The sequence below is a fragment of the Ambystoma mexicanum genome, chromosome 11 (assembly GCF_040938575.1).
Source record: "Ambystoma mexicanum isolate Mex_15411 chromosome 11, UKY_AmexF1_1, whole genome shotgun sequence".
In the NCBI taxonomy this organism is placed as follows: Eukaryota; Metazoa; Chordata; class Amphibia; order Caudata; family Ambystomatidae; genus Ambystoma; species Ambystoma mexicanum.
In genome coordinates this window covers 99,429,998-99,449,310 of record NC_090934.1, presented here as the reverse complement: position 1 = coordinate 99,449,310, position 19,313 = coordinate 99,429,998, and the positions used below count along the sequence as shown (strand labels likewise).

The following is a 19,313-nucleotide window of genomic DNA, read 5'->3' as shown; positions in this document are numbered from 1 at the left end:
AAAGTATATTTAGATGTTACCCTTGAACCAATTAAAATCTCTCGTAAGTTTTTCTTATTTGCCATGTAGTATGACGTCTCCTCTGATAAATGTTTCGTAAAAAGTCTATGTTTTAGATGATAATCGGTGAGAGCTGAGTGAACGTCCGTTCCTGTCCGTTGGACACTCCCTGCTTTAGATAATTGTTAATACAGACTCTTTGCCATCTTCCTGAGTTGGTTTGATTATTTGGAGTGGAGTTATTCTGCACACCCATCCATTCCATGCACGTTACTAAAGGGCCATACGCTCACTATGTTGCGCCACACGCACCCTGCAAATTTGATTCTTTGGGACTCGTAATTCTGCCAAAAAATAAAAGCACAGGAGGGCCGCTACTTGCACCAATACATTCACTTTCTTTGTGAATTTGCTCCATGATGTGGATGTGTAACCATCACCATCGTGGCACGTGGTAGGACGGCAAATCTATTCACTGCAGAAGCAACAACCCCACAGTCACACGCCTGTAGTATTAAAGTGAATGGTCGGGATGGAGGGTGATAGTATCAGAGAAGCAAGCAACCCCACCAAACATTCTTGCCATCCCCCCACAGTTTTAGGTGTCCCAGGCCTCAAATGTACTTCGAGTCCAAGAGTCCGCAAACTTTGGCCCTTGAGATATTTTGGTCTACAGCTCCCCTCGGCCCTAACCATCATATTCATTGACAGAGGATCATGGGAGTGGTAGTCTAAAACATCTGGAGAATCAAGGGTTGCCAGAAGGTTCTTTCTGTTCAAAGTTGTCCTTCCACTATGCTGTCATGTCTAGATATAGTCTGTAAACTAACAACCACAGCCCAAAGTCTGCACCAGCCAGGTCCCATTTTAGGGGTTGCAATAACAGGGGGGGTGGGGGCACAAGGCAGTGTCATTTTCTCCCTCCAGGTTTTTTCTCCATTCATACAGAGTCATTATTAGCAGGCATATAGAAAAACATGACGTTTCCATCCCCATTCCTATATAACCAGCAAAAGATGGACGTCCTCTGCCGGGCACATTTCCATCCAATCATGGAGGTAAGTGAAATCCTACAATGACTAAAATTAGGTCATGGAATGTTCTAGAATTTTAGTCTAGCTCCATCGTTAAAGCGCCAAAAACATTGAGATGTAACTAAGCCCCACGAGGTCCCTTTAAACTGTGCCGTCTATCAAGAGCACCTGCAATGATAATGTGCCCCCGCAATACCGCCCACCAAGTTAGGGTGTGTGGATCTGAACAGTAAATTCAAATAATACCACTCAACGTTTTCTACTCCGAGCCCTTGAAAAATATGTTGCTTCTTGTTTAAATAATCGGGGATGGGGGCTACTACACTTAAGGATACCCTCCTGCCCAGGCATATCTGAACAACTCCATCGTACACATGGCCTGAAGGATCCTTTACCAGCCAGTGTGAAGAGAGGAATGGAATTCTGGGAAATGTCCAATACTACCGTAACCAGTGGTGGCTTGAGGCTTGCAACATCCTCTAGCATCGGAACACATTTGCACATGACTGGAGGGTGGCTTACGCAAGCACTGGGGCACATTTGCACATGACTGGAGGTGGGCTTACTCTGCCACCGGGGCCCCTTTACACATGACTGGAAGTGGGCTTACTCTGCCACTGGGGCCCATTTACACATGACTGGAGGTGGGCTTACTCTAGCACTGGGCACATTTGCACATGACTGGAGGTGGGATTACTCTAGCACTGGGCACATTTGCACATGACTGGAAGTGGGCTTACTCTGCCACTGGGGCCCATTTACACATGACTGGAGGTGGACTTACTCTAGCACTAGGCACATTTGCACATGACTGGAGGTGGGCTTACTCTAGCACTGGGCACATTTGCACATGACTGGAGGTGGGATTACTCTAGCACTGGGCACATTTGCACATGACTGGAGGTGGGCTTACTCTAGCACCGGGACACATTTTCACATGACTGGAGGTGGGCTTACTCTAGCACTGGGCACATTTGCACCTGACTGGAGGTGGGCTTACTCTAGGACCGGGGCACATTTGCACATGACTGGAGGTGGGCTTACTCTAGCACCGGTGAACATTTTCACATGACTGGAGGTGGGCTTACTCTGCCACCGTGGCACCTTTAGACATGACTGGAAGAGGGCTTACTCTTGCACCGGGGAACATTTGCACATGACTGGATGTGGGCTTACTCTAGCACCGGGGCTCATTTACACATGACTGGAGGTGGGCTTACTCTAGCACCAGGGCACATTTGCACATGACTGGAGGTGGGCTCACTCCAGCACTGGTGCACATTTGCACATAACTGGAGGTGAGCTAACTCTAGCACTGGGGCCCATTTGCACATGATTGGAGGTGGGCTTACTCTAGCACTGGGGCACATTTTCACATGACTGGAGGGGGGCTTACTATGCCACTGGGGCCCATTTACACATGACTGGAGGTGGGTTTACTCTAGCACCGGGACACATTTTCACATGACTGGACGTGGAGTTACTCTAGCACCAGGACACATTTACACATGACTGTAGGTGGGCTTACTCTAGCATCGGGGCACATTTGCACATGACTGGAGGTGGGCTTACTCTAGCACCGGGACACATTTTCACACGACTGGAGGTGGGCTTACTCTAGCACCGGGGAACATTTGCGCATGACCGGAGGTGAGCTTACTCTAGCACTGGGGCACATTTTCACATGACTGGAGGTGGGCTTACTCTAGCACCAGGGCCCATTTACACATGACTGGAGGTGGTTTTACTCTAGCACCGGGGCACATTTGCACATGACTGGAGGTGGGCTTATTCTAGCACCGGGGCCCATTTACACATGACTGGAGGTTGGCTTACTCTAGCACCGGGGCACATTTACACATGACTGGAGGTGGGCTTACTCTAGCACCGGGCCCATTTACACATGACTGGAGGTGGGCTTACTCTACCACTGTGACACATTTGCACATAACTGGAGGTGGGCTTACTCTACCACTGTGACACATTTGCACATGACTGGAGGTGGGCTTACTCTACCACTGTGACACATTTGCACATGACTGGAGGTGGAGTTACTCTAGCACCATGACACATTTGCGCATGACTGCAGGTGGGCTCACTCTAGCACTGGGGCACATTTGCACATAACTGGAGGTGAGCTTACTCTAGCACTGGGGCCCATTTGCACATGAGTGGAGGTGGGCTTACTCTAGCACTGGGGCACATTTGCACATAACTGGAGGTGGGCTTACTCTAGCACTGGGGCACATTTGCACATGACTGGAGGTGGGCTTACTCTGCCACCGGGGCCCCTTTACACATGACTGGAAGTGGGCTTACTCTGCCACTGGGGCCCATTTACACATGACTGGAGGTGGACTTACTCTAGCACTGGGCACATTTGCACATGACTGGAGGTGGGCTTACTCTAGCACTGGGCACATTTGCACATGACTGGAGGTGGGATTACTCTAGCACTGGGCACATTTGCACATGACTGGAGGTGGGCTTACTCTAGCACCGGGACACATTTTCAAATGACTGGAGGTGGGCTTACTCTAGCACTGGGCACATTTGCACCTGACTGGAGGTGGGCTTACTCTAGGACCGGGGCACATTTGCGCATGACTGGAGGTGGGCTTACTCTAGCACCGGTGAACATTTGCACATGACTGGAGGTGGGCTTACTCTGCCACCGTGGCCCCTTTAGACATGACTGGAAGAGGGCTTACTCTTGCACCGGGGAACATTTGCACATGACTGGATGTGGGCTTACTCTAGCACCGGGGCTCATTTACACATGACTGGAGGTGGGCTTACTCTAGCACCAGGGCACATTTGTACATGACTGGAGGTGGGCTCACTCCAGCACTGGTGCACATTTTCAAATGACTGGAGGTGAGCTTACTCTAGCACTGGGGCCCATTTGCACATGATTGGAGGTGGGCTTACTCTAGCACTGGGGCACATTTTCACATGACTGGAGGGGGGCTTACTATGCCACTGGGGCCCATTTACACATGACTGGAGGTGGGTTTACTCTAGCACCGGGACACATTTTCACATGACTGGACGTGGAGTTACTCTAGCACCAGGACACATTTACACATGACTGTAGGTGGGCTTACTCTAGCATCGGGGCACATTTGCACATGACTGGAGGTGGGCTTACTCTAGCACCGGACACATTTTCACACGACTGGAGGTGGGCTTACTCTAGCACTGGGGAACATTTGCGCATGACCGGAGGTGAGCTTACTCTAGCACTGGGGCACATTTGCACATGACTGGAGGTGGGCTTACTCTAGCACCAGGGCCCATTTACACATGACTGGAGGTGGTTTTACTCTAGCACCGGGGCACATTTGCACATGACTGGAGGTGGGCTTACTCTAGCACCGGGGCCCATTTACACATGACTGGAGGTGGGCTTACTCTAGCACTGGGGCACATTTACACATGACTGGAGGTGGGCTTACTCTAGCACCGGGCCCATTTACACATGACTGGAGGTGGGCTTACTCTACCACTGTGACACATTTGCACATGACTGGAGGTGGGCTTACTCTACCACTGTGACACATTTGCACATGACTGGAGGTGGAGTTACTCTAGCACCATGACACATTTGCGCATGACTGCAGGTGGGCTCACTCTAGCACTGGGGCACATTTGCACATAACTGGAGGTGAGCTTACTCTAGCACTGGGGCCCATTTGCACATGATTGGAGGTGGGCTTACTCTAGCACTGGGGCACATTTGCACATAACTGGAGGTGGGCTTACTCTAGCACTGGGGCACATTTGCACATAAGTGGAGGTGAGCTTACTCTAGCACTGGGGCCCATTTGCACATGATTGGAGGTGGGCTTACTCTAGCACCGGGGCACATTTGCACATAACTGGAGGTGAGCTTACTCTAGCACTGGGGCACATTTGCACATAACTGGAGGTGAGCTTACTCTAGCACTGGGGCCCATTTGCACAAGATTGGAGGTGGGCTTACTCTAGCACTGGGGCACATTTGCACATAACTGGAGGTGAGCTTACTCTAGCACTGGGGCCCATTTGCACATGATTGGAGGTGGGCTTACTCTAGCACTGGGGCACATTTGCACATGACTGGAGGTGGGCTTACTATGCCACTGGGGCCCATTTACACATGACTGTACGTGGAGTTACTCTAGCACCAGGACACATTTACACATGACTGTAGGTGGGCTTACTCTAGCATCGGGGCACATTTGCACATGACTGGAGGTGGGCTTACTTTAGCACCGGGACACATTTTCACACGACTGGAGGTGGGCTTACTCTAGCACTGTGACACATTTGCACATGGCTGGAGGTGGGCTTACTCTAGCACCGGGGCACATTTGCACATGACTGGAGGTTGGCTTACACTAGCCACGGGGCACATTTGCACATGACTGTAGGTAGGCTTACTCTAGCACGGTGACACATTTGCACATGACTGGAGGTGGGCTTACTCTGCCACTGGGGCCCATTTGCACATGACTGGAGGTGGGCTTACTCTGCCACCGTGGCCCCTTTACACATGACTGGAAGAGGGCTTACTCTTGCACCGGGGGAACATTTCACATGACTGGAGGTGGGCTTACTCTAGCACAGGGGTATATTTGCATGTGATCAAAGGATGGCTTACTCTAGCACTGGGGCACATTTGCACATGACTGGAGGTGGGCTTACTCTGCCACTGGGGCCCATTTACACATGACTGGAGGTGGGCTTACTCTAGCATCAGGGCACATTTGCACATGGCTGGAGGTGGGCTTACTCTAGCACCGGGACACATTTTCACATGACTGAAGGTGCGCTTACTCTAGCACCGGACACATTTTCACACGACTGGAGGTGGGCTTACTCTAGCACTGGGGCACATTTGAATGTGACTGGAGGTGGGCTTACTCTAGCACAAGGGCATATGTGCATGTGACCGGAGGATGGCTTACTCTAGCACCGGGGCACATTTGCACATGACTGGAAGAGGGCTTACTCTAGCACCAGGCACATTTGCACATGACTGGAGGTGGGCTTACTCTAGCACTGTGACACATTTGCACATGACTGGAGGTGGGCTTACTCTAGCACCGGGGTACATTTGCACATGATTTGAGGTGGGCTAACTCTAGCACCGGGGCACATTTGCACATGACTGGAGATGGGCTTACTCTAGCACCGGGGCCCATTTGCACATGACTGGAGGTGGGCTTACTCTAGCACTGGGGTCCATTTGCACATGACTGGAGGTGGGCTTACTCTAGCACAGGGGCATATTTGCAGGTGACCGGAGGATGGCTTACTCTAGCACTGGGGCACATTTGCACATGACTGGAAGTGGGCTTACTCTAGCACCAGGGCACATTTGCACATGACTGGAGGTGGGCTCACTCTAGCACTGGGGCACATTTGCACATGACTGGACGTGAGCTTACTCTAGCATTGGGGCACATTTGCACATGACTGGAGGTGGGCTTACTCTGCCACTGGGGCCCGTTTACACATGACTGGAAGTGGGCTTACTCTAGCACCGGGGGATATTTGCACATGATCAGAGGTAGACTCACTCTAGCACTGGGGCACATTTGCACATGATCAGAGGTGGGCTTACCTGTCAGGTGTTTTCAAAGAGGGCTTATTTTTCAGTGCTGTTGGTGGTGGAGGAGCCAATTTCTTTGTTGGTGGCTGTGTTGCTTTGTTTACAGAGTCCATTTTGAAGTCCTTTGTTTCTTTTAAGGAGACAGAGGAAAACAGTATTTTACTTTTGTTGTGTATGCCATGGTGGTGGGGAACACCTACACAGTACTAGCACATTGACTGGCATGTGCCACCCAGGAAATCATATTATGGTTTATGTAATCATGGTAACAAGAAAATAAAGTAATCTTTAAAAAAAAAATAACAGTACACTCTTGGGGAGGTCACTCGAGATGAGTAACACCTGGCAGCACTGGGAAGGCTGGGCTACACTCATCTCACATTTTAGCACTTGAAGCGCTGCGATCTGAAACCCATGCGTGGCTATGTAAACCGACCTGGTGTTGCCATTTGCAATGTGTGGTCCATAACATATGTTGTGAGTCCTGCAGGCTACAAACAGATGCTACCAACGTGCTTCGAATCCTAGAGTGGCACGCAAAGTATGCAAAACAGACAGTGGAACTCTGGGTAAGTTCTCAATTAACATAAAGAACATTACAGGTGGAATTCAATCACATGAAAAACACAAGCATTCAGAATTGGATTGTCAACTACAATCTGTCTCTGAAGAGAGCGAACCAGGGGTCATTTGCATGCATTTGCATAATTATCACAGTTTTGATGGGGGCGGGGCAGCATGGATCCCTGTGGACTCTGCCGGCCTAGCAGGTTTAGTGTTATATAAATTAAACTATTTGTCAATACCAATTCACCATTTAAACAATGTCATCAATAATCACAGAGATACCAAGATCCATCATTCCCTCTTTACCTTTCTGGGTGTTGAGTGCTGGAGTCTGTGCTCTGCTCGCTTCGGCTGCCTTTTTCTCAGTCAACATGTCGGCTTTAGTTCCCAAAACAAACCAAAAAACAAGAAAATCAGCTTGTCAATTTTTCACCGCCGATATAACAGAATTTTCAGAATGCAGTCATGTCACGCACCTCCCCCTCTCCTCCCTCAAGTGCCTACTCAGAATCTCACGATAACCGTGGTTTTCACTCTTTGTATGAAGCAGCACTATCCGGCAGATTCTGGCAATCTAACCACTGTACGGCAAGAGGGAGACCAGGTGAGCAGCCCTTCTACAGCAGGAAGCCCGATATGATATATGATAAGTCATTTATAACGCGCCTGTACACATGTACACTTGAGGATTCGTTACTGCACCTCCTCAGGTCAAGCAGATCTCCAACTCCTTCAACCACCAGTGCGTAAAGGCTCTCACCTTTATCATATACTACCAAGAGCACCCATAAGGAACAGTGTTTAGAGACAGAGAGGGAGGGCTTTTGCCGTACTGCCCTCCCACATCTGGAGTTCGGGTCCTGTGTCAGAGACATGCCATTGTCTAAGGAAGGTGTGCACTGATGCCGCTGTGGCAGCCTTGCACCCCTCTGCAGGAGGGTACCGCTTTACTGCTCTTGCCTTAGACTACTGGGAGTTGAGGCCTTCAGGCACAGACCTGCAACTGTGCTCTAGCACCTTGAAGCATTTGTTGTGCTAGATGGAATTACCAAGAAAATACTTCTAAGCCAATAACCGGACAGACTCAAAGGAGATGGTAAAATACTGCTTTAATCTCAGGAAGTAAAATAGGGCGAATAAACACTCATCAATTAGGCCACCCTCTCTCATCGGTAGGCCTCATGCCAGTGTCTTCTGTTTGAAGACTGACCTTGCCAGTCTGCACTGTCTCGGGACATTCGAGGAAGTGTAGGTACACCGCTATCTTAGCTCCAGGCCTAATGAAACGCCCTTGTTTGTGATCTTTTCTTCACATGTTACAAGACCTTGAATTTGTCCAAATAGATGGTGCTTTTAACATCATTTGATTCCATTTTTGCTGGGTGCATTTCTCCTCTTGGCCTTAAGAGACTTGCTCCCTCTAGCCCAAATTGAAAGTGTTATTTAAAAAATGAGGGACAGATGGGGCAGGAATGGCCCTTCTCTGAAATAGGTTGTCAAGTACATGAGAAGCTGGCAATTTGAGAAATCCACTTTCTCAAACTTTTAGGGGACACCGTAAAGATGTTTTTACCATGTTGTCCCTTTACTGCATGTACATAAAAATCAAACTTCCGGGGGCGTTACTTCATTTGATGAGGTATTCCACATCCCAATCTTTTTTTAATTTATTTTACTGCTTGCAACCTTCCAAGGAATACTCCAGAAGTTATCATTTTGCATACAGTATCAAAAGGCAGCATTTGTATATATCCCCTATTTTTACCAATATCACTGCCATTGAAACCAGGACAAGAGCCTGCCCCAGTGAGCAGTAAACAACACACAGTCACCTGGGCTCACCCCATCTACCTGGGCTCAACCGGGAAACAAACCCCTGCCAGCTGTTTGTGCAATGGTGGTACTTATATGTCTGTGCCCAAATACTCCGAGCACTAGCCCTTAGTCGGGTGTGTAAGCAAGCTACTCCAAGCACGCGCGAATAATATCGCATCATCATCAACGCATGCATGCATAACTAGCGATGACATTTATTCTAACCCAACCCAGTGAAACAGGGGAATCAGGCCTTGCCCACATGAAGGCTCATGGGAAATGTTTGCCGATACACATATAGTCAACGATGATATGCTTTGCTTTCCTCTCCCTCAACTCCCCACTTCCCCAGGACCCTCAGCCGTGGTGCAAGGAGCGCCGAGGTGCATGCAGGGAACAGGACAATCAAGATGCATCGACTGTGTGTAGTCTGAAGTGCAGGAACACACCGGGGCGAGAGTCTGCCCCATCATATAGTCAGGGGGTGGGAGGGGCTTTTATCTATAGTGCCCAGAGATGCACCACTATCAATACCAAAGAACAGTCCAGACGTGTTGGCAGAGCCCTGGCGCCAATTTATTTTTAACTCCCGGCTGCCGCGCCGGTGTAGGGAGTTAATCACTGGAATAGGGTGTTATTGCTAATGCATCAGCACCCTATTGTAATGAAAACCGCCTCTCTCCCATGCTGGAGCGGGATGGTAATCACTGTGCAACAGGCACCGATGTGAAAGCATCAGCGCCCTGTTGTAATGCAAACCGCCCCTCTCCCATGCTGGAGCGGGGTGGTAATCACTGTGCAACAGGCACCGATGTGAAAGCATCAGCGCCCTGTTGTTATGAAAACCGCCCCTCTCCCATGCTGGAGCGGGGTGGTAATCACTGTGCAACAGGCACCGATGTGAAAGCATCAGCGCCCTGTTGTAATGAAAACCGCCCCTCTCCCATGCTGGAGCGGGGTGGTAATCACTGTGCAACAGGCACCGATGTGAAAGCATCAGCGCCCTGTTGTAATGAAAACCGCCCCTCTCCCATGCTGGAGCGGGGTGGTAATCACTGTGCAACAGGCACCGATGTGAAAGCATCAGCGCCCTGTTGTAATGAAAACCGCCCCTCTCCCATGCTGGAGCGGGGTGGTAATCGCTGTGCAACAGGCACCGATGTGAAAGCATCAGCGCCCTGTTGTAATGAAAACCGCCCCTCTCCCATGCTGGAGCGGGGTGGTAATCGCTGTGCAACAGGCACCGATGTGAAAGCATCAGCGCCCTGTTGTAATGAAAACCGCCCCTCTCCCATGCTGGAGCGGGGTGGTAATCGCTGTGCAACAGGCACCGATGTGAAAGCATCAGCGCCCTGTTGTAATGAAAACCGCCCCTCTCCCATGCTGGAGCGGGGTGGTAATCGCTATGCAACAGGCACCGATGTGAAAGCATCAGCGCCCTGTTGTTATGAAAACCGCCCCTCTCCCATGCTGGAGCGGGGTGGTAATCGCTGTGCAACAGGCACCGATGTGAAAGCATCAGCGCCCTGTTGTTATTAAAAGTACCCCGCTCCCGCGCTGGAAAGCACAGCATCAGCACAAGCGTGGGGCGCATTTAATTTCAATAGGGTGCCTGCCGCGACTTCTCCGACCATGTCAGCTCGGGAGAGCCCTTGAAAGATACACCCGGGCAGGCATGGCAGGTGGCTAATGGCATCTCGGACGGTTGCCCGGGCAGCCCTGCCCTAAGGCCGGCCCTGTGTGTCGGTCACACTATCCCAGAGACCGGACTATGTCTGTGAACGCTGTAGGTTATATTTCCTAAGTAATGCACAGACTATCGTACCCGTCTGTCTTCATGATTGTGTTTGATTGTGCCAACACAGAATTGAGTTACAGGAAGCATATAAATGTAGCTACCCCCAAGTCAAATCGGCCTTGCTCCACACATACTACTGATCTTGCACAACCTACACACCGCTCCTAGCATTAGACTGCAGCTACCTACCACGAAAAGTCATTGCACACATACAGAGTGCACCCAAGCAATACTTACTACCCTACTTCCTCCACTAACCTGGACTACGGTCCCGAGGGCGTTCAACCCACAGCGCATTCAGATCATACCAATAGTAAAAAGGCACTATACACATGCCTAATAACATAACATAGACATGCAGGCCCAGATTCGCTTCCCTCAAGTCTAACATTTAAATCTCTGAACCCGGGAAGACATTTTGGATTACAGTGAATTTGCCGCAACTCCAATAGATGTGTATGGGGTGAAGTGCAAAGAGCGCCTGCACTTGGGTGATTCCTGGAGGTTGTGGCTGCTCTGTTTGTGGGTACCACATTAGTGAGGAGCAAGACCTTGTTATGTTTGTTTTGGATTTACAAGGCACCAACCTGGCTGGGAAGCCCGGGGTGCTGTACACTCAGAGCACTACATGTATAGGCACAGGGAGTAGAAGAGGAGCTGGCAAGGGTAGGGGGATGGGACAGCTACAGAGTAGAAAAGTTAGAGTAGAGTGATTAGCAATTGGCAAATTGGGCTTCAAGGAGTAGGGTTTTCAGATCCACCATTCACGACCTAGAAAGGAGCATTGGTCTATCCCACAGCCTCTCAGAGCACTCTCCCAGCACACATCTCAGGGGAGTGACAACGCTCTCAATCTGCATTAGCAGAAAGGGGCACTGCACAGAAATGTACCCCGGGGCAAGATATAACAGAAGAGGAGACCCTCCATCCACCTCCAGAGTCCGCTGCAGAGACTTGTGAGTTCTGCAACAGAAGACCCCCTGCATATGATGCTTGGAGCACGAAAATGAGGTTTCACAACAGCCGGAAAGCGGAAATCAATTTATTAAGATAATTCTCTCCTCCTGTTTAATCAACCCCAGACCCACCACGGTCAAGAGACCTGTGTCTTGCCCATCACTCCCCTACCCTCATCTTACCTTTTTGGTCTTTAAGGACTTGAGTCGGAGACTTCGTCACATCCGAAGGCTTCTTCTCTGATGCGGTCAAATCCGATTTCACTGGCGGGAAGAGTTGAAAAAGGCGTATTAAAATATCTGAAAAACCTGCACACCTGAAATTGCTCAGTTGTATGTTCAAAATACTCTAGAATGCATCCGAGAGGAGGGATAGAACAGAAAAAGGCACTGTAAGGGAACTTGGTGGCCCTCCCAACTCTAGATAACTGAACGGCCCACTGTGCGCGCAGACGTACGAGTCCCGCAACACAGCTTCCTGTGCATATGCATATGGCACTTGGAGAACAGAGATGAAGATGTACAACAAGTGCACAGGTGAATTCAGTTTATTAAGATAATACTCTCCACCTGTTTAATCAAACTCAGACACACCATGGTCAAGGGAACACTGACTTGCCCATCACTTCCCTACCCGCACCTTACCTTTTTGGTCTTTGTGGGCTTGAGTTGGAGACTTTGTCACATCCGCAGGCTTCTTCTCTGGTGCAGTAAAATCCGATTTCACTGGTGGGAAGAGTTGAAAAAGGCATATTAAAATATCTCCACGGAGAAGAACCTGCACACCTGAAATTGCTCAGTTTTAAGGTCAGAATATTCTGCAATGTAGCCGAGAGAAGTGATAGAACAGAAGAGGGCACTGGAAGGATACTTGGTGGCCCTCCCAACTCTAGATAACTCAATGACCCACTGTGCGCGCAGACGTGCGAGTCCCGCAACACCGCTCCCCTGCATATGACACTCGGATCACGGAGATGAAGATGCACAACAAGTGGACAGGTGAACTGAATTTGTTAAGATAATTCTCTCCCTCTGTTTAATCAAATCTAGGCCCACCATGGTCGAGGGTGCCATGACCTGCCCAATCACTCCCCTACCCGCACCTTACCTTTTTGGTCCTTGAGGGCTTGTGTCGGAGACTTCGTCCCATCCGCGGGCTTCTTCTCTGGTGCGGTAAAATCCGATTTCACTGGCGGGAAGAGTTGAAAAAAGCATATTAAAATATTTGCGCAGGAAAAAGCCTGTGCAACTCAAATTGCTCCATTTTATGGTCAAAATAAACTGGAATGTACCCGAGAGTAGTGCTCAAGTGGTAATGCCGTGCCACAGCAGGAGTTATACCTACTGACACCCCAGCATGTTTTCTGGGGACAGCTAATAGCTTTTTTTTATAAAGTTGTGAAATGCCGCAGTTGCCATTTCACAAATCTAAAAAAACTACAAAAGGAAATGTTAGTGATGGCAAAAGAAGAGGGGCACTATTCTTAAGACCCTTCTCCCATTCATGGTGGCTATCGGGGAAGGCACTTTGCCGAGACTGGAAGTGGAGGAGGGCAAGCACACGGGTGGCAGGGGGTAACTGAGGGGAGTGCGGGGGCAGAGCGAGTGGGTGGGGATTAGGGGAAACGAAGGAACAGCGGCATGTTGGGCATGAAGGAGGAGGGAGTGTGAGTGGAAAAATGGCGGCTTCACATCTCCTCTGAAAGGACGTTATGGGTCGGGTTGCTAATGGCTGTTTACATTAAGGTCAGGCCATCATTGGCTACCCCATTAATTATGGAAAGATACATTTTCTCCTGCTTCCCTTTAGCACAGATCAGTGTTTTTAATTCTAAGATTTTTTTCGGATAGTAAGACCAGAACGGTTTATAAATGAACCAATGAGACCCTGATTGGAATTTGGTCATTGTAAATCTTTCAATATATCTGATGAGTTCCTGTGCTGTTTAGTGATGTTCATGTCATTTGCTTCCGGTCTCCTTATGGCAAGGAATTGTAAACTCTGATTGACTGGATACCATTTGCCACCCTGTCACAGCCAGGCCCAGCTTGGGACCCCCATCCCTTCCTACCTTTCAGATCCTTGGGCACTTGAGTCTGGGGCTTCATGATGTCAGCTGGCTTCTTCTCAGGCACGGTTAAGAGCGGTTTTGCTGAGAAAAAAGAGGAAACTATCGTCAACTGCCCAGTTGGTAGCCTTGTATGGCCCACATTCCCAAACATCAAGGTACAACCAAACCAGAACATGCTAAAGTGTAAGGTACCTGCACAACAACAAAACCGAACCTGGAAATGTGGAGTGTCCTCACGGACTATACTTGGATTGTGTTGTTACTGGCGCTCACCCTCAAAACCCTGCACCATCAATGTATTTGGGCACCCACTTCCTTCAACAGAAGAGGAATTAGGCATGCATAGTCCTGAAAAGTCTCCACTTTCGCCCCAAAAGATAGTTTAACAACATTTTCAAGTATTTTGGGCAGTTTGCAATAATTTGCAGGCCAAAAGAAAATTATTTTCTCGCCTGAAAGTCAGGAAGAGGTGAATATCTGAAGAGAAAGGTTCTGTGACTGTGAAATCTTTTGCATTTTACAAACTCTGAATCATATTATCATGCCAACCCAGTAAAAGCGCTTGAAGACCTGCAGTGTTTTGCATATTTGCATGAAAAGTGTTTGATTTTTCAGGGGTGGGGATTTGTGGAGGGTGTGTATTTTTGCTCTTTTTCCTTATTCTTTCCCCTCTACAAGCTCACCTGAGTCTGTCAGTCACGTTGTCAGTAATGAGGAAACCTTTTATGGCTTGGAGGAGGTGATTATCAATTAACATTTCATGTTAAAGGTAAATTTTCTTCTAAGCACCAAAATCAAACAAGCCTTCACAAGTATTTTTGAGACAATGAAAAACAGTTTTTAGGTGCTTTTTTGGAAATGCAAATGCTCCCAATCCATCACAAAATCCATCACAAAATGTTACAATTAACTTGTATGGCTGTGCCCTTATTATGAGTTTGCTGGTCCAGAAATAAAGTGATGTTAACAATGTATACCGGCACCTTTCTGGACCGGCCAATTCCAAGTCTGCCAGAAGGGGCTCTGATCTACCAGAAGGCCTGACCTTCCGGTAGATCAGGCCCCTACTGGCAGATAAATGTCTGAATCACCAGCACCATTAGTAACGTTGCCGGTGATTTGGGAAGACCCATTCTATGGCGTCCAATGAGAATCTATGGAATGGGGAGTTACCGGCGTCTCTGCCGAACCGTAATATCCCAGTAATACCGGGATATCGGGCATCAGTGACGGTACAGTAGTTTCCCGGTAACCCACCGGAATTACTAGTGGGATACCGGGGAACTCATAATAAGCCTGAAGGTGTTTTTGGCAATGTCTGCACAGGGAGACTGGAGTATACAGGAAACATCTAGCATCTGTAGCGAGAAGGCCTGTTGTGGTGGGGAAGAGTCACTTGCGTTCATAATCTCTGACTCTGTCCCAACCCTGCTGGCCTTTCAAAGGCACCAGACAGGAATTATTCTGACTGCCTTAGATCCCAGCCCACCACTAACCATCGGTGGCCAAAGGCCCAATGCACCATACCTGGAGCACAGATTGAGAGAGTCTATGAAGTGACAGCGATGACAGGTACCTATTGACAGCGGACCATCATGGCGACCCTAAAAGATCCATGCACGGGTCCAAAAACAAAATGGCACCAAGAAAAGCCTCAGCTCGGTCACCGTTGTGCTCACCCTCAGAGAGTGATCCAACGAGCACACCCCAAATCTATGAAGTTTGTTCGACTTTAATTGGTTGAATCACATTTTGCCCAATTACCTTTTACCCAGATCCTCATAGATCCGTCACCCACTCAGTCTATATACCTAACTTAAACCCACCATCAATCTATTGTTTTGCAGCAAAAAAGGTTACAAAAATGCTGCAAAATGTAATTCAACTGGCCTCTTAGTCAAACAAAGTGGAAATACCCACAGCCCCACTGGGAAGAGAGACTGGTGCAATTTAGTCAGTTGGTCTTTCTCTTCCCAAACCTAACTTTACAGCAAGGTGCAAATTTGCATCTACATCAAAGCACATGTGGGTGGAAAGGATTTTAAGGGGTGCATCATGTTTACTGGCATCAAAGGAGTCAGTAGTCTAGTAGGCAGTGGTCACCTCCGGCTGCGATGGGAGGGGCAATGTTGGTAACTTGGATAGTGGCTATCCCTGGGCTGCATTGTGGTCATAATCTGGAGTGGCAATCCTGCAGAAGACTGTGCTGTGTGTTCCTTTCATTGAGATGGTTGGTGACGCTTTTCTAAATACATTTGCCGAGGAAGGCTACATGTGTGATGATTGGGCAATAGTTGGCCAGGTCATCTTGGTAGACTGTGATTTTCCTAAACTAGGGAGAGATCTGTCTGATTTTCAGTGGGTCTGGGAAGGTGCACTACATGAGGCATGTGTCATTGATGCTGAGGAGGGGTGTGACTGCTTCTTCCCAGTGGAGGATGGGAGGGTGGTATCTTTGCAGGTGGTGGGTTTAAGGGCTGAAAGAGTACTGGCCAAGTCTCCTGGAGTAATTATCCTCGCTTCAGCTAATCTTGGTATTTCCTCAGCTTGTCTGTCAAGAAGCTGTTGTTGGTGTTGCATTTATCAGTGAACTGTGGTACGGCAGGGTCTGGCAGGGTTGTGATATATGGCATCATGGCTTGGAAGAATGCTCTGCTCTTGTTGAATGCTTTCAATACATCTGTTGTATAGTAGTTTAATTTGATGATGAAAGTCCTGCATGTTGAGCAGTGGGTTCTTAGGGTGAGGATGCCTTTGTGTTGATACGGTTGTCTCCAGATCCTTTATTTTCTGAGGATGGCACACTTACTGTTGATGGGTTCCTGTGTGTACCAAAATATGCAGAGCTTATGCTTGTTGTGTCAATGTTTCACTGATTAATGTGCATTGTGGTCTCAGTTATGGAGTGGTTGACTGTGTAGAGCTAAGTGCTGCCATTCTCGTACTGGTCAGACAAGGAGACCAAGATGATGAATCTTTCCTGCTGCAAGTCCATGGGTAGGTTCTTGGAGGATCAGTGGGCTGTCCTGGTTGTTTTTGGATAGCCCTGGTTGCGCGGCTATGTGTGGTGGGGCAGGATAGGGATGGCTGCATGGTCTGTGCAGTCCAAAGATGGGTGGAATGCTTTCAATGGCTGGAAAAGCGATGAATACCAAGTAGAGTGTGTTTCCATTATTGTGTTTCGTTCAGCAGTAGTTTGCTTGATGTCTATGGAGTCAAGAAATTTAAGAAGAGTCTCCCTTGTTTTCTTGGGGGTGTGGATCCAAAGCAGACTGACGTCTACCAAGAAGATGTTAGACATGTTTTTGATTGATGCTGTTGTGAAGAGGACTGTGGTTTTGTCAAGGAAATCCTTGTTGTCTGTGAGGGGAGGGTAGTTCCAACGATGCAGTGTGGATGGGCGTGCAGGAGGTCTTGTGGATGATTTCAAGCCCCCTCCAGTCTCACCTTTGTAGTCCATGTGTTGGATGCTATGTGAGGATGAGGACATCCAGGGTGTGGGTCTGTGTGTGTGGCTTGAGTGATTTCTCTGTGGCAAATAGTGCCTCTAGGTTGTGAGTGATGATTAAGTCAGCAATGTCTGCTGCCTATAGGGCCGTAGCATGAGCACTTGTGAGCACGAGGTTGAGCATGTGTTTTTGGAGGTGATGTCTGGGTGGTGAGGACATGGACATGGGTGGTGAGGACATGGACATGGTACTTTGGCTTATAAGGGCCTGGTATGGAATGGATGTTTTGCATGTGGGGGTGAGGATGGCAAGGGGTGATGTGATGCACATGCTACCAGCCTACCTGGGGCGGGTGGATCCCAGACTCTTATATCACAGACGAAGACAGGTATGAACTCTTCAGACACCTGAGCGAGAGACACCCTGATATCTAAGGGTTAAGAGGGAAAAGAAAGAGGAAGGGAAGACAACAAGAGTGAAAATAGATTATCAGTGATTGGCTGTTGGCGGGGCAGAGGTCATGTGACCTTGATCCACTTGCACCAGCTAACCATGCAAAAGAAAAAGCTAAGAAGGTAGATTTAGAGAGGAAAGGACAGGCAAGCACAGAAAAGAGAAGGAACAATTGCCAGTTATTGGCTGATGGGTGGAGCTCCACTAGCACCAGCTAATGAAATGCCATCCTCACTACCCAGTGCCCTAAAACGGTCATGCTACACACATCTTCCAAATGAGTATTGCAGGGAGGTGTATAGTTTATTCCGAGTTGAACACACCAAAAAACGACCTGAACCCTAACCTAAGACGAGGTAGCAATACTCAGAGATGGATGGGGATGCAGAACGTACTCATACATCAATAATCAAACCGACTCAGGAAGTTGGAAAAACTTAGTACTGTTTTATTAGCATTTATCTAAAACAGGGAGTTACAACGGACATAAACAGACGTTCGCTCGATTTCTTCCATAGCATCACATGAAAAAACAACATTTGTATACTAAAAATGAATCACTACTGGCGTCATCCTACGTGGCAAATAAGAAAAACCTACTAGGGGATGTGATAAGCTTAAAGGGAACATCTAGGTATACGTTCCATACGGATGGGGTTTGTGATTGGGTCTCTAAGATCAGGTGGACAACTAAGCCCATCCCAAGTGCAAGTCATCTTCCGTGTCATACTAATACTCGACACCCTATTGGTTACACAAACTGTATAGCTCTTTGGTATGTGGCCCTCTATAATTGGTTGGCACGCTTTTACCCATCTGGGATATTCCACTTGCTAGCAGCACAGAAGCTGGTTACCCCAGGTGATGGGAGGGTTGGCGTGGTTATGCCTCCCCACCCAAGAAGCACTCATCCATCATCACTCCTGCAGTCTGCCATTCAATTAGGCTTTGAACTCGGCCTTGTAGAGGCTCACTGTGCCTGAGAATAAAGGGAGTGTGGCATGGTCTTATCTTCTGGTTTCGGTGTAGCTTGACCCAAAATCTATTTTCATCTGATCATGTGAATGGAGACAACGTTTTCGAGTTTTTTGCTGCATAAAATACTATTAAATGATGAACTCTTGGCATCTTCAGTGTTTTCCCATTTCACCTCAAACAGAAGTTTGCTTCTTTCTCACGTCCATGTAGCTTCTTGACAGATTACCAGGCTCACAGTGGCCCTGACTCTTGTCGCTGGGCCAGTCAGCCTTTCTTGAATTCTCCTTCGCCCTCAGCTATTTCCAACTGTGCCACACTTCAAGCCCTTTACCTACACGGGTTTCAGGTTTGCTAAAGTGAATTGTGGAACATCCAAATTCTAAACATTCCTATGTATATACATTGGCGCATCGCCGCAATCTATTCACTACGCAGCCAGCCTCAGGATTACATTGTCTACTTGTGTTACAGAATCTGTACAATTGTAAAATGACTTTTGCATTTTCTTCAGTGTTTCTTCGCACGGGCAATCTTCATTTTGATCCCGTAATGTTGCTTTTCTTCGATACCTCATCCTCAGATCCTATAGAAT

General features: G+C 48.4%; 1 protein-coding gene across 5 annotated transcripts in view; it reads right to left on the bottom strand.

Moving 5' to 3' along the window:
* SH3D21 (SH3 domain containing 21) overlaps positions 1–19,313 on the bottom strand; it is a 208,521-nt gene that overhangs the window by 31,244 nt on the left and 157,964 nt on the right. For 2 of the 5 annotated variants that reach the window (XM_069622627.1, XM_069622625.1), the window contains exons 11-16: positions 13,842–13,922; positions 12,878–12,958; positions 12,415–12,495; positions 11,953–12,033; positions 7,507–7,578; positions 6,646–6,763 (exon numbers count right to left, since the gene is read on the bottom strand). In XM_069622627.1, coding sequence (XP_069478728.1) covers positions 6,646–6,763; positions 7,507–7,578; positions 11,953–12,033; positions 12,415–12,495; positions 12,878–12,958; positions 13,842–13,922 — 514 coding nt within the window. Of the gene's footprint in view, positions 1–6,645; positions 6,764–7,506; positions 7,579–11,952; positions 12,034–12,414; positions 12,496–12,877; positions 12,959–13,841; positions 13,923–17,633; positions 17,721–19,313 lie in introns of all 5 variants that reach the window. The other 3 variants (XM_069622626.1, XM_069622628.1, XM_069622629.1) reach the window with 2 other exon arrangements.